This window comes from Paramormyrops kingsleyae, chromosome 25 (genome assembly GCF_048594095.1).
Source record: "Paramormyrops kingsleyae isolate MSU_618 chromosome 25, PKINGS_0.4, whole genome shotgun sequence".
In the NCBI taxonomy this organism is placed as follows: Eukaryota; Metazoa; Chordata; class Actinopteri; order Osteoglossiformes; family Mormyridae; genus Paramormyrops; species Paramormyrops kingsleyae.
In genome coordinates, this window is record NC_132821.1 from 4,235,481 (window position 1) to 4,249,704 (window position 14,224).

General features: G+C 38.6%; 1 protein-coding gene across 1 annotated transcript; it reads right to left on the reverse strand.

Moving 5' to 3' along the window:
- Positions 1–5: 5 nt before the first annotated feature.
- On the reverse strand, positions 6–12,951 carry LOC140583164 (guanylate-binding protein 6-like). Its single transcript, XM_072707811.1, has 11 exons — positions 12,844–12,951; positions 12,289–12,484; positions 12,069–12,193; positions 10,814–10,923; positions 9,988–10,181; positions 3,965–4,207; positions 3,187–3,467; positions 2,752–2,952; positions 1,902–2,004; positions 1,285–1,478; positions 6–1,134 (listed from the first exon to the last, which is right to left on the reverse strand). The coding sequence occupies exons 2-11, from the start codon at positions 12,461–12,463 to the stop codon at positions 1,000–1,002; spliced, it is 1,761 nt and encodes a 586-aa protein (XP_072563912.1). The 5' UTR covers positions 12,464–12,484; positions 12,844–12,951; the 3' UTR covers positions 6–999.
- Between the last annotated feature and the right edge of the window lie 1,273 nt (positions 12,952–14,224).

Genomic DNA, 14,224 nt, shown 5'->3' on the forward strand with positions numbered 1-14,224 from the left:
GAGAGTTATTTTGAAAACAGTTTGTTTATTGAGTCAACAAATAACTGTGCATTTTAACCTTGATACTAGGGGTGGGCAAGCCTGATCCTGGAGTGCTGGTACCCAGCAGGTTTTCCATCCTACCTGGTTTCTGAGGAACCACATCTGATCTCAGGCAGATAGTAACTCATCAGGTAGGACAGAAAACATGCTGGATACCGGCACTGCAGGATCAGGGCTGCCTACCTCTGCTTTATACCACAAATACATATTTGCATATGTCAATCCATATATGTATATTGATATATGTTTAAGAACACAAACAAATTTTCAATATTCAATAAGTATTATGATCAAATGGGTGGTTTGATGGCAGAATATGCAGTTTTTACTTCACATATCTTTCATCTTCTCCCATATATTGGAGCTCAGCATGCAAATGCAAATTCAGAGGTCAGTTCCACTCTTTATCTTTCATCAGGTTCTGTCTATCTGCAAATACCAAGTCATGAGATGCCGGTAATCCTCCACTGGGCTTCCCATTTGGCATCTTCTGTTGTAAATCAGAAATCTATGTGCTTCACTGTACATCCTGGTTTAACCAGTGGCCACCATGCAGCCCATCTCATTAAACAAACGGTTATAATACCAGCATGTACCCCAATATAGCTGTGCATGACTGTAAATTAAAGCTGACAGTCTGCATTTCAAGCACATATTCATTGTTTAATTTCAAATTCAGAGACAAAATAAAAAAAATTAAAATAAAAAATCACTGCCCACATACTTACATAATATAATGAATTACAGGTATTACACTATGCTGATATACTTCCACTGAAATTGAAAGTTTAAAAGTTCAGTGAAGATGGAAATTCTATTCTATTCCATTCCATTCCATTCTATTCTAGCCTGGTCTATTCCATAGTCAGTCCTCCAGACTCATTATTTGAAAAATTCACATTGAAAGCTTCATACCTTGGCCTTTAGTTTTATTTATTTATTTCATACAAGCTTTCATTAGGAGATAGTACACCACCAATCGCCTCCGCTTCTGTTTTGCGCTTGGCTCATCTCACGTCGCAGCTGGCCAATCTCTCTCTGCATTTGTGTCGCATTTGCGTCAAAGCCCTGCTGCAGCATGGCATTCTGCTCCTGAAATGCAACAAAGGGGTGACATGGTTGGTCATGGTCTAACATTAAAGATCAACAACATAAATGCAACCTTTCTTCACTGGTCTCACATCCTGAGTATTTCTTAATGGGGTAATAGGATACAAAGTCAGAATTATAACTGGAAGGTACCCTCAGCATTTGCTGAAGAACTTGCTCATGTTCAGACTGCATATCTCTGCGTTCCCTCTCAAATTTTTCCATCAGCTGCCTCTTATTTTCTTCTTGTGCTCTCGTCACATCCTCAATTCTCCTCTCCATAGTCACCATCATTAATTCTGCAGCCTTTGCTTTCACCTCCTGCATCTTAGCATAGGCTTGTTGCTCTAGAATGGAGAACGATTGTCATGGCACCGCGGTCTAGTTTTACATGCACCTACAGATGCTTTAAGCATTATTCAGCATCATAATTTTTTATAACAGTTCATATAGCCCGTTTCCTCTGAATAGCTAAAATATAAAAAATATATCACATATACATTTCATACCATGTCTATCATATGGTGCGTTAAAAGACAAACATAATATAAAAACTATACTTGAAATACATCAAAATACATAAACAGTTAGTATCCTGAATGAAGTAAATGATAGAATATCAGACTGTGACAGACTGGGCATTAATCCTTTTATATCATCTCTATGTGTTATGACAGCCGGCAAACAAAATTTACTATAAATTATCACCAACTTCACAGCCCACATATAATATTATGGTAACATCCAGAGCTGTTTGATGCCTCTCTCACCTTCTATACGCTTTTGTTGTTCAGAGAGACTTCTGTCTGCCAGCAGTAACGTTCTGCCCAGTTCATTGGTTTTAGCCAGGTATTCTTCCAAAGCCTGTTCTGCCTGAAAAACCAACCTTGTTATGGACTGATGATGTTCACACAGGATCTACTTGCACAAGTGAAGCTATCATTTAAAAATGTGCATTTTCTAAATGCTAAACATTCTAGTTGGGTTACATTCATTAATAATGCACCCTTACACCAACATTAACAGAAATGTATATTTTTCTAAATATCTTCATACCCCTAATTTATACTAATATTAGTATAAATTCCAACTATAATGCAAATGCTTTCCAGTAAACAAGTGACATAATTAACACACATTTTTGTCCAAAAAAAAAACAGGTGTAATAAGAGGAAGTTAGGAGCGTGCACTGATACAACACATTGCTGCACCCACCACATGACAATCGGCCATGCAGCACCACACTAGTTCAAATGGAATGGAAAAGAAGTTTTTCTGGTGGCTAGAGTGCCAATCCTGCCACCAACCCCCAAATTTTTCCTGTAAGTTGGAGGACCTGCTTGCAGGACTGGATGTTGGTTAACATTGTACCCTGGGCAAAGCAATTGCAGGTTAAGGGCCTTGCTCAAGGGCCCAATGGAATAGAATCAGTGCTGGCATTCTCAGGATTTAAACCAGCCACCTTCTGACTGCTGCACAGATCCCCAGCCTCAGTCACCCCTCCCCGTAATAAGATAGCCGGTAATGCATTTATCTTAATAGATTTCTTAACTGTACTTTGTTGGAGATTTACGGCTGATAGGTTTACTTTATTGGGGAGAAATTGCATAATTATTGTACCTTGATGCCTCTGCCTTTTGTATTTCTGTACCGGAAAATTAAAGCTTCCAGGTCTTTCCGGAAGTATTGATAACCGCTTTGTTTCAGATAATAATCTGGCTTCAAAGTAGCCCCCAGTTGGCTAAGCAGAGTAGTACAGTAATTCAGGGAGAGCTCCTCGTTCTCCTGACACTTCTTATCATACTCATTTCTTACAAGATCCTGTTGACACAAGAAACAAAAATCCACAAAAAGAACTTCTGATGCTTTCAATTATTCAAAGCCACATACAGAAAAACTTTGATATTCACATGTTTGGAGACTCAGTAAAGTGTTTCTAATAGCAATAGTAGTAAAAATAACAAATTCAATGCTTCCATTCCTTAAACATCAGCTTTATTTATCCTAGGCTTAAGTGAATCAAGTGAATGAAGTATATTCAAGGTGCCTACAAACCATGAGCTGTGTTTGAAAGCGCCGATCATCATCTTTGAATGAGCGATCAAAGAAGAGCTCTAGCGCCTCCTTCAGGCAGATTTCATGGACATTCGAAAGCTCCTCCTGTGTCTCAGTGTGTAACACTATCCTCTTGCTCAGCAGCTGCTTGTAGAGGCTGTGGGCCTCCTCTACTGCTTTTGAGTTTTCCGTCTGGGCTAGAGCTACCACCGCATTCTCTAGACAAGGAACCTTCCCACTTTTAATGGTATCCACATACATCATCACCAGCTTAGCCAGCACTGAGACACACCACACCATGAAAAGGAGAGAACCAGAGATGACATTTTGTGAGAGGTGCAAACAAGCCACTTATCCTGGGCAGGGTTGTGTGTAGTGGTGCAACAGACTGTAGTTCATACATGATCCATACAGTTACGTTTTACATTAACTGCACTTTCATAATGTTTTTATAATGCATTCGCAGAACATTCAGTGCACCTTCATAATGCATTCATAGAATATTCACAAGCAGCATGTAAGTATGATTATGCAATTATAATGTTTGTTATTGACATATAATAAAGTTGTTAAGGTATGTTAGGATGTTAAGGTATATTTACATGCTGCTTATGAATGTTCCAGGGACCTGAAACCTATCCCAGCCAGCACAGGCAGGATGCTAGACCATCACAGAGCACATTTACAATGATATACTATTAACTCAACTACACACACCAGTTAGCCTAACTTTGCATAAATAATTCAACAGTTATTTTTGTGAGCACTTTGAACTTACATCTCCCAGTGACTTTAATTCCTCCTTTGATGGTTTTCACCTGGGAATTTCCAAGAACATAACTGCAGAACTCTGTAGCTTGCTTAACAAACCTTTCTTCCAGGTCAGAATCACTCAGCTGATCAATAATCTTCAGCTTGTCCCTGTGGACAGGCGTATCGAAGACGAAGCACTTTCGACGGGGAAAGTACTTCCGAATACATTCTCGTGCACTGGTGCTGGTAGCAACATTTTTATTGTGGCCTTGATAGGAAAAAATAAATGACAAACTTATATTTGAAATGACTGAAATGTGTTTTATGAACCAAAAGTATACAAAAGAAACTTAGATTTGGGTTTTTTTCTTCCTGCCGTTACTACTCATTCCACAGTATAATACAACCCATTGAGGGGCACATTTTCCAAAAGCTCCCTTTAGCAAATATGTAAGCCGCTAACATAATGAGCAACTATGCTTTTGGGAAACATACCGTGGCTCTGCTTTTATTTTCGTTTATTTTGTGTTGCAACTTCACATTTTCCAACACGTAAGTTGCACCATTTATGTGAATTATACGTCTTTTAGTGAAAAAGTTAATATTTTACATTAAATATCTTCTTTTCAGTAAATACAATCTATACTATTATACGACATGTATTTTGTGAAACATAATAATTAAAACGACTGCTTTGTATACAGTCTTCCAAAAAAAATTTCATAAAGGTAGTGAAAAATGTTAAAAGACCAACAGTCTTACCGACAGTTTGCATATGTTTATAAAGACACCTTTTTAAAGTAGCAATCAAAATTAGAAAACAAGTGACATTTGTAATTTACAAAGTCACTGCATGCTTACCCCAATTTGCAGTTATTCATGAACTGAAGATCGAAATGTATTGTTATCGTATTTCCTCAGTGAAAACTCTCTCACATCACAAAATAAAAGGATGTAGCTACACAATCAGTGTAAACAAAACCCAGACATGTACGTGCTCTTGTTTGTAGGAGTTTTCTTGACCCAGTAACGCATGCAACCGTTAAATAGGTAAACGCTAAATTACATAGCAAAGCTTAACTTCACTTCTAATTTAGCACAATAAAATGTATAGTGCAGCACAAACAACATAACCATTTACACTTTGTTAATCTTGTTGTCGGATCCAGTAAAAATTAGTTAGTGGGTAGTGAATGTCGATCCAGTCCCGCTGTTAATTAAAAATGTCCGTGGCATTGACCAGTCAGTCAAAAACTTATTAGCCAATGGGGACGCGTCCCTGAAAACAGCCGCCCACGCGAGAAGTTTGTGTCAGAATTGTAAGCAAAAAGTCAGGGAGCGCAAGCGAGAAAGCTGGCAGCGTAACCGCAAAGTCAAGCAGCGCAAGCGAAAAAGCTGGCAGCGTAACCGCAAAGTCAGGCAGCGAAAACAAAGGAAAACATTATCAAAAGACCAATCGTGTTTGCAAGTTATAAATTTTACTTTTGAGATAACATTTCTTTTGCTTCAGTTAGTTTTTTTTCTTCTCGAAACCTTGTTTTTGCTTGATGTCAAAAATGTTATAATATTGGCACAAATCTGATTCCATATTATCTCCATATTTCTGTTGTGAGCTGTTTCTTATATCTGGTGCCCAGTTTAGCCAAGTGACAAACCTGCATAATTGGGGAAAGTTATATCCCTTACAGAATGGTCTGCTTCTGCAGTTATAGTCCATCATGTTTTCGCTGAAAGTACTCCAATGGTTTTTCGATAAGTTTTGGGTGCTTTGTTTCGATATGCCGCTTTAGTTTTGATGGTTTTAGAGCCTCGTTTGAAAGTGTTAATCCACAATAAACACACTACGCTTTGGGCTTACAGTGCTGGCTTAAAGCAATGCATTCTGCTCCCGACACAATGCATCATGGTTAGATTTAAACGTGGCGCTGGCGGCCCTATACGGGCCAATGGCCAGTCTCGATTTTAAAATCGCGGCCCAATCTGTAGCCTTTGTGGCCCATCAGTGGTTGAGAAACGTGGTTTTAAAAGAAGTAACCTGTTAAATCAGCTTTAAAAGACAAGAAAAAAAGAAAAGTCTATTCCATCGCGTACGCTTGGTTGGAAAGGTAGGTTGTACATCATTTAATAGCAATATCAGTTTCAGATTTGATTGATTATTTATTGTTACGAACTTTTTTTCGCACTTTAACCATTTTAACATCTATGGCTATGCTAACGTTACCATGCTCGACCTTTTGTGTGATGTGTGGGGTTCAGGTTTATGGGGCACTGGAAGACCTTCTGGAATAGGTGGGACCTGTTCAAGCCGGACGGGTTGCATCTGAACCATAGGGGAACCAGTGTATTTGGGAGGTGTATGTGTAGAGTAGTTGAGGAATGTTTAAACTAGGGACTGGGCGGGCAGGGAGGTTAGTTATGAATTTATGTGGGGAGAGAAGGAAAGCCCAAATAAATATTAAACGTGGGCACTGTAAAAGGCCTACCATTTGTGGTCTGTATTTAAATGCTATGAGTATTAAACAAAATTAATGATTTAAAGGCTTTAATTTCATCGGACACATGACATTATAGGAATAACTGAAACATGGATGAGTGACAATGATGGGGAAGAATATAATATGGATGGTTATACGTTGTTCTGTAGAGACCGGATAGGAAAGAAGGAAGGTGGTGTTGCAGTATACGTAAAAGAGAACTTGCAGGCAAGGGAGCTCACTGATAAAAATAAAAGTACAGAAGCTGTATGGATAAAACTGGATGCTAAAGACTCAAATGGCCTAATTGTCGGGGTTTGTTATAGAGCTCCTAATGTAACTGCAGAGGAAAGCATTATGTTATATGATGATATCAGGATTATGAGTAATAAAAATGATGTGGTGGTTATGGGTGATTTTAATTTACCTGGGACATAGTGGGACACAGTCTCTGGCTCTTCTGTAAATGAACTTGAGATGGTGTAATTAGTACAGGATTGTTTTTTTACTCAGTTTAATACCCCTACCAGGGGAGAAGCCCTTCTTGATCTTGTTTTCTCTAATAAACAGGATAGGATTGGAAAATTAGAGGTTTTAGAACCATTGGACGGTAGTGATCATAACATGGTTAAATTCGAGGTTAATTTTAGTGTGAGAAGAGTATACAGTGTTAGGAAGGCTAACTTTAATGGTATGAGACGGAAACTAGAAACTGTAAACTGGATGGAGTTAAATAGCAAAACAGTTTAAGAGGCATGGGAATTTTTTAAAAGCACATTGTTGCAAGTGCAAGAGGACTTTATACCTGTTTCCAGCAAAACTAAATCTAGGAAACGACAACCAAGGTGGTTTACTAAGGAAATTAAGAATAAAGTAAGGGCTCTGTTCCACAATTGGAAATGAACTAATGATTTCAAAATTAAGCAGGAGTATCTAAGTCTACAGGTAGAGTTAAAAAATAACATTAGACTGTCCAAGAGGGATGTAGAAAGAAAAATTGCATTGGAGGCTAAGGATAACAATAAAAGTTTCATCCAATACTTTAACTCCAAAAGAGCTCTAAAAGCTGAAATCACTAGTTTGCAGGATAGTAAGGGCCTTATAATTGAAAATGAAATTGATATAGTAAATGAGTTTAATGATTATTTTTCACGGGTGTTCACAGTATAGAACACAAGTAACTTACCACCAATTAGTACGAATACAGGGTCGTCTATGACCAATATGTATAACTGAGGCTGATGTGGTACTAAGCCTAGCTAAACTCAAAATAAATAAATCGCAGGGCCCTGATGGCATCTTACCTATAGTTTTAAAAGAGATGAGGGATATTATTAGCCAACCTTTAACTTTAATATTCCAGAAATCGTTATCTGTGGGTGTGGTACCTTCAGATTGGAAGCATGCTAATATGACACCCATATTCAAAAAAGGGGATAGAAGTAATCCAGCAAACTATAGGCCAATCAGTTTAACTAGCATTACTGGAAAAATAATGGAAGCTATAATCCAAGTGAAAATGGTAGATTACCTGGATGCAAATAACATTCTGAGGGATAGCCAATATGGATTTAGGAGAGGTAGATCCTGTTTAACGAATGTACTTGAGTTCTTTGAGGAAGCTACAAGTGAAATTGATCACAATAAGGCCTACGATGTGATCTACTTAGATTTCCAGAAGGCCTTTGATGTTGTCCCCCACAAACGGCTCTTGCTAAAGCTCAAAGCTGCAAGGATTTTAGGAACTGTGGCAGCTTGGATCGAAAACTGGTTAACTGACAGGAAGCGAGTAGTTATAAGAGGCACAATGTCACAGTGGGCCTGCGTTCATTGTGGGGTACCGCAGGGTTCAATTTTAGGACCACTATTGTTCCTAATTTACATTAATGATATTGATACCAATACATAGAGTAAACTGCTTAAATTTGCAGATGACACCAAGGTGGGTGGTGTAGCAGATACTGATCTAGCAGCAGAGAGGCTACAACGGGATCTGGATTTAATTAGCGACTGGGCTGATACTTGGCAGATGAAATTTAACACAGATAAATGTAAGGTAATCCATGCAGGGAGCAGAAATATAAAGTACACATATTTTATGGGTTCCACTGAAATAAAGGTAGCTGATTACGAGAAAGATCTCGGTGTGTATGTTGATGCTTCCATGTCCCACTCTCGCCAGTGTGGGGAAGCAATAAAAAAAAAAGGCCAATAGAAAAAAAGGCCGATAAATATTTTTGGCCATATTGCCCTGCCCTAGTTGCTATGGTGTTGCTAGGCAGTACTATGTGGTTGCTAGGGTGTTGCTAGCTAGTTGCTAGGTGTTGCTAGGGTGGTTGATAGGGTGTTCCTATGTGGTTGCTAAGCTGTCGGTAGGCATTGCTAAGGTGTTACTAGCTGGTTTCTAGGTGGTTGCTAGGTGTTGCTAGGCATTACTATGTGGTTGCTAGGGTGTTGTGATGTGGTTGCTAGGATATGGTAGGTAGTTTCACGTCTGTGGGTCGTTGTGTTTGTGGATTGGGCAGGAGCTTTGCTTCTACTTATGGGCCTATTGATTTTAAAGAATAATTTTTTTTTTTTTGATTTTGCGATAAAATTGTACGCGATCCGTAAGGTGTACCGAGGCTGTCACGATCCAACACGGAAGCTGGTGACAGAAGCCGTGAATACGAGCAAAAAGGGCTTTGTTGCTGGGGTAACACGCTCCAAGCCACACGTAATGTCAATGACCGGACTGGGAAAATGAACGAAAACGCGGACTAAATACACTGGACTAATGACGACAATCAGAAACAGCTGTTAACCTCATGTGGATTCCCAGTGTTTAACGAGGGGGGGGGGGGGGGCATGGCACAGGAGGATCGGCACGATCGGGGTGTGACATGGGCAAGCAATATGTCAATCCGTCCGTCCAGGCAAGCCCTACGACTCGGCAGTGAAGTGAGCTCCGCTCATTTCAATGGCTAAGCGCAAATTCAGAAAGTATCGTTTACTAGGGGAAGAGTGATATGGACCTTTTCATTAAAATGAATAGGCCCATAATAATAAATAAAGTTTTTTTCGACTTTGAGATGAGATTTGTACGCGATCTGTAGGGTGTACTGAAACAATCGATATGTCAATCCATAGGTCTAGGCAAGCCCTAAGACTTGGCATCGAAGTGAGCTCCGTTCATTTCAATGGGTAAACGTAAATTTGGAAAGTATCATTCACTAGGTGAAGAGTAATATACAGTAGGCCTTTTCATTAAAATGAATAGGCCCATAATAAATAACTAAATAAAGGGGTTTTTTTTTATTTGCGATGGAATTGCACGCGATCCGTAAGGTGCACCGAGACAAACGATACAGTATGTCAGTCCGTCCGTCTAGGCAAGGCCTACTACTCAGCAGTGAAATCAGCTCCGTTCATTTCAATGGGTAAGCGCAATTTCGGAAAGTATCACTTACTAGGTGAAGAGTAGTATGGGCCTTTTCATTGAAATGAATAGGCTCATAAAAAAAAATCATTGCTCCGTTCATTTGTACTATAGCCTTCATGGAGTAAACAGTGAATGGCAGTGTTATGCATTTACCAGGCTTCAGCTTCAGGGAGTTCTCCAAATATTCATCAGCTGTTATGGGTTTCCCATTAGCCTCAAGGTCCAGGGTAAAATCTCTTACTGCCCAGATAAAGGAGGGGAAGAAGCGGACATACTCAGCAGAAGCATCAGCTTCATCCTCATCGTTGGACTTTACCTTGATGTGTTTTGTCAGCTCAGTCACATATCTGTTAGATGCTGCAGTTGAGGAAGAAAATTTAGAAAATCTATTTCAGTGGTGAGAAATGGCAAGGTCAACACTTTGAGAGGAGAAACCTAGTTGATTTCGGTAACAATTCTATAAAGTTGAGCAAGGAAATGACAAAGAACGCAGCAGCAGAAGCATCAAACTACAGAATGTTTCTCAAATACAAGAGTATCAAAGTCAGTGTAGTGAATCATCAGAAGACCAAATTACCTACTGGCTGTATCTACTTTATACCTTGACGTGGAAATGTAACACCATTGACCATGAAACTATTTTCATAAGCATATTTTTAGCACTTACAGAACCTTTGTATCTTTAACTAGCAACAATTATATCATTGGCAGAGAGTAAGAAAAGATTCATTATGATTAATCGATCCACCAATCCATTATCTACCAGCCCTTCAGTGTTTTTGAAGATTGTGGTGAATGTTGTATAACCAACAGATGGTAGCCAAGTCCTGATCAAAACACTAACTTTAGAGTCATTTGTGTATTTCTGACCAGGACAGTTAAAAGTATTTCCCTGCTTCTATATCAGATATTGTAATTACTTTTCAGCTTTGCAATATTCCTAGAATAGAAACTGGAAATATTCAGGTTGGTAGGATACTGTAGATTCATCACAGCAACATTGTTGATGGTACCACTGCTGTTGTAGATCAAAGTACTGCTTAGTAACACAGCCAGGGAAAAGATCCAGTGGTCATTCTTCTCATCCCCCTGTTAAAATAAAGACAATCCTTTTTAAACCTTAGCTCGAGCAATTGTCAAATGTTGGGTGATGGGCATTTGCAAATTTTCCAAGTAATACTTCTGTGTCAATAATAAAATCAATCCAACCAAATAACTTATTTTCTTTTATAATGGTGTTAAACACATCACTCGTGTTTACATAAATACATACTTGTATTTAAGTTGTTACTTTATGTAAAATACTTTCTTATTGCTAATTATGACACTGTAAAAGTATAACAAAATTCTCTTGAAAATCTTTGATAAAGCAAATCATTATAAATGCAGCCATTAAGCTTATATAGTACAGACATGCTCTCAAGGCAAACTTGTAGCCTATCTTAGGACCCACACACTATGAACACTTTAGAGGCACCAAATTTGGGGAGAAAACCAAAATAACTGCAGGAGAACCACAGAAACAAGGGAAAAACTGGTGGTGAGGGAGCAGAGTTCTAACCATTGTGTCCTCCTAGGAGTTTGAAATGATCATTTTAATTATTAATTAATGTCTACATGGGCAAGATATTAGGGCTGGGTATTGTGACCAATTCGGCGATTCGATTCTTATTTTTATGGTTTCGATTCAATTTCGATTCGATATCGATTAGCTATCAATATTTCATTTAAAATGTTAGTTTTGCAGACATGGGATCCATATTTTGATATAAATGCTGGTAACTGAAACTCTCCTACTTAAGTTTATTACTGAAATATACATCTACATTAATAATAGGGTGCACACAGTTGTTTATTTTAAACAACTTTTATTTTAAATGAACACTGTAACAAGAAGTCATAAATATGTTTTTAGTGGAGCAATTCGAAAGATGGTGACACCTTCAGGACGAGAGGTGAATATTCATATCCTCTTACGTGAAGCACGCGCATTAAGAATCGATTCGGGGATTTCCAGAATCGATATCGTTGCGTTAAACTGAAGATCGATTAAAATCGGAGAATCGATATTTTTTACCCAGCCCTACAAGATATACATTTCCTTCATTTTGTAGCTTATTTACAGATTTTGAAGATGAGCAAATTCCAGGATTTTATCTATTAACTGTAGCTTCCTTGTATTTTATATATCAAATTGTTAAATAATTCCTTTGCATTTTCTAAAGCAACAGTACCTTCTCCACATCTCCCAGTCCTTCAGTGTCCAGCAAGACCAGTGTTTGTTCTCTACCAGGAACGGAAACACACCACATCCAGATACCCTTTGTCTTAGACTGGATAGTGGAGCCCAGAGCAAATCCTGAAATATCAGAAACAGAGAAGTGTGTCCTAAGCAGGGAGATCCAAATGTATCAGAAAAAACTGTTACGACTTACAGGGAAATGCAGCACATACCTTTATTCTTCCCAGCCAGTCGATTCATCAGGTAGGACTTGCCAGTGCGGTACATGCCCACAATAGACACCACAACTACAGGCTGATGGAAGGAGCTTAAAATGGCTACTGCTTCCTGATTGACTTTGAGCTCATTATTTGTCGTGTTCTCAATTAGACATATAGGTTCCAACATTTTCCCTGTGCCAGAGAAGACCTATAGCCACAGACCAGTAGAGTGAGGTTAGATCAAGTGATTAAAATGACTGTTTCTTTAAGTAAGCATTACAGGCTGGATGTGTGTTTAAATAAGTCTATGAATAAGTTTCAATTGTCAAATGTTTGGTGATGAGCAAATTATTGCAAATTTTCAAATAACACTTTTGTGTCAATATTAATACCAATCCATCCAAATAACTTAAAAGAAAATAACTTTATAACAGTGTAAAAATATGGCACTCGAATGCCAAAACATACCAAGTAATTATATGAAAACATCAGTTTAAGGTAGGAAAATCCATTCATTTGCATTGTTGGGCATAAAAACAATAAGACAAAAATTCTTTCTCCGCTTACCTCAAGACGAAGGTTAAACAACTGAATCTGAGTCTCTTACTCTTTCATCCCTTCCTTACTTTCAGTTTGTACCTATGACTGACTCCTCCTCACAGCGTGTGATTGGCTGCAGCACACACTTCCAGTCAAGTCATTGGTAGACGGCACTGTACTTCATAAAGTTATTACATTGATATACAAAGCTTTCCTCTTTCCTCTAACATGTCTTACTCAGCAAGCGTAATTTTTTACCCAAACCAGGGGGAATTCCAGAAAGCTAGTTTAGCTAAGAGGGTCTGACTGCAGTAAGTGCAGTCTCAGCTACTTACACGTTCTGCCTCTTGCGTCACGCGCACGGTCTGCCACAAGGGGAAATGCTTCCTGATCGCGATATGAAATTATATTCTTAATAAAGTTAACACGTGTACACAATTGAAATGCTGCTAAATAGGGTGCAACTTACAGATGGAGGTCAAATAAATGACAATTGTATACCATACTATTTAATAATTGTTTAAAATAAACAGATAGACCTGACGCTGTTTAGGTATTGGTACAGACATGCCTGACACACGCCAGATGTGTGAGCGTTGACAATCCTGAACATGGCTGGACTTGAACATCACAAATTCATGCACATTTGTGTAGACTTTGTCCAGACAGTTCTCCCCTCTTATGGCAAAGTTCACATGCTGATATAATTTAGGTAGAACCAACTCCATATTAGCATGATTAAAGTCGCCAGCAACAACGAAAAATCCATTCAGGTGCGCCGCTTGTAGCTTGCTGATAGCTTCGTACAGCTTGCCTAGTGGCTGGTTGCATTGGAGCTAGGTGGGAAATATACAACTACCACTACAGTGAATTGTCCCAGCAGGTAGAATAGACAACATTTTACGATTAGAAACTCTAACTGCAGTGAATAATGGTGAATTACTTCAACAGAGTTTGTACACCAGGCTTTGTTTATGTAAACACACAAACTACCTCCACAACTCTTATTGGACAGAGGCCTCTGTCTAACAACTGCTCCACATGGTACTTTGCCACATATCACTTTACTACCCCATGTTGAATGTTGCATTGTATGTTGTTAGATATCTTGTAGTAGTTAGCGTTTCATAATTAGGGTGCACAACACTGGAAAATATCATTTTCAGCAATACAAATTGCAATATTTGTAAAGAAAAAATAGTTCAAAATAAATCAATTTCCCACAAACACCTCTATTCATAGGTGACAGTCCACCTGCACTTGAGGGGACTACTGAGAGTGACTGGACATCAGTGCACATTCTTTCCACATCAGACAGTGAAAACGAAAACCTATGATATGGACATCAGACGGAACAAGTGAGGTACAGAATTCTTCAGATGCTCAAGCAACGACGCTAACAAGATGT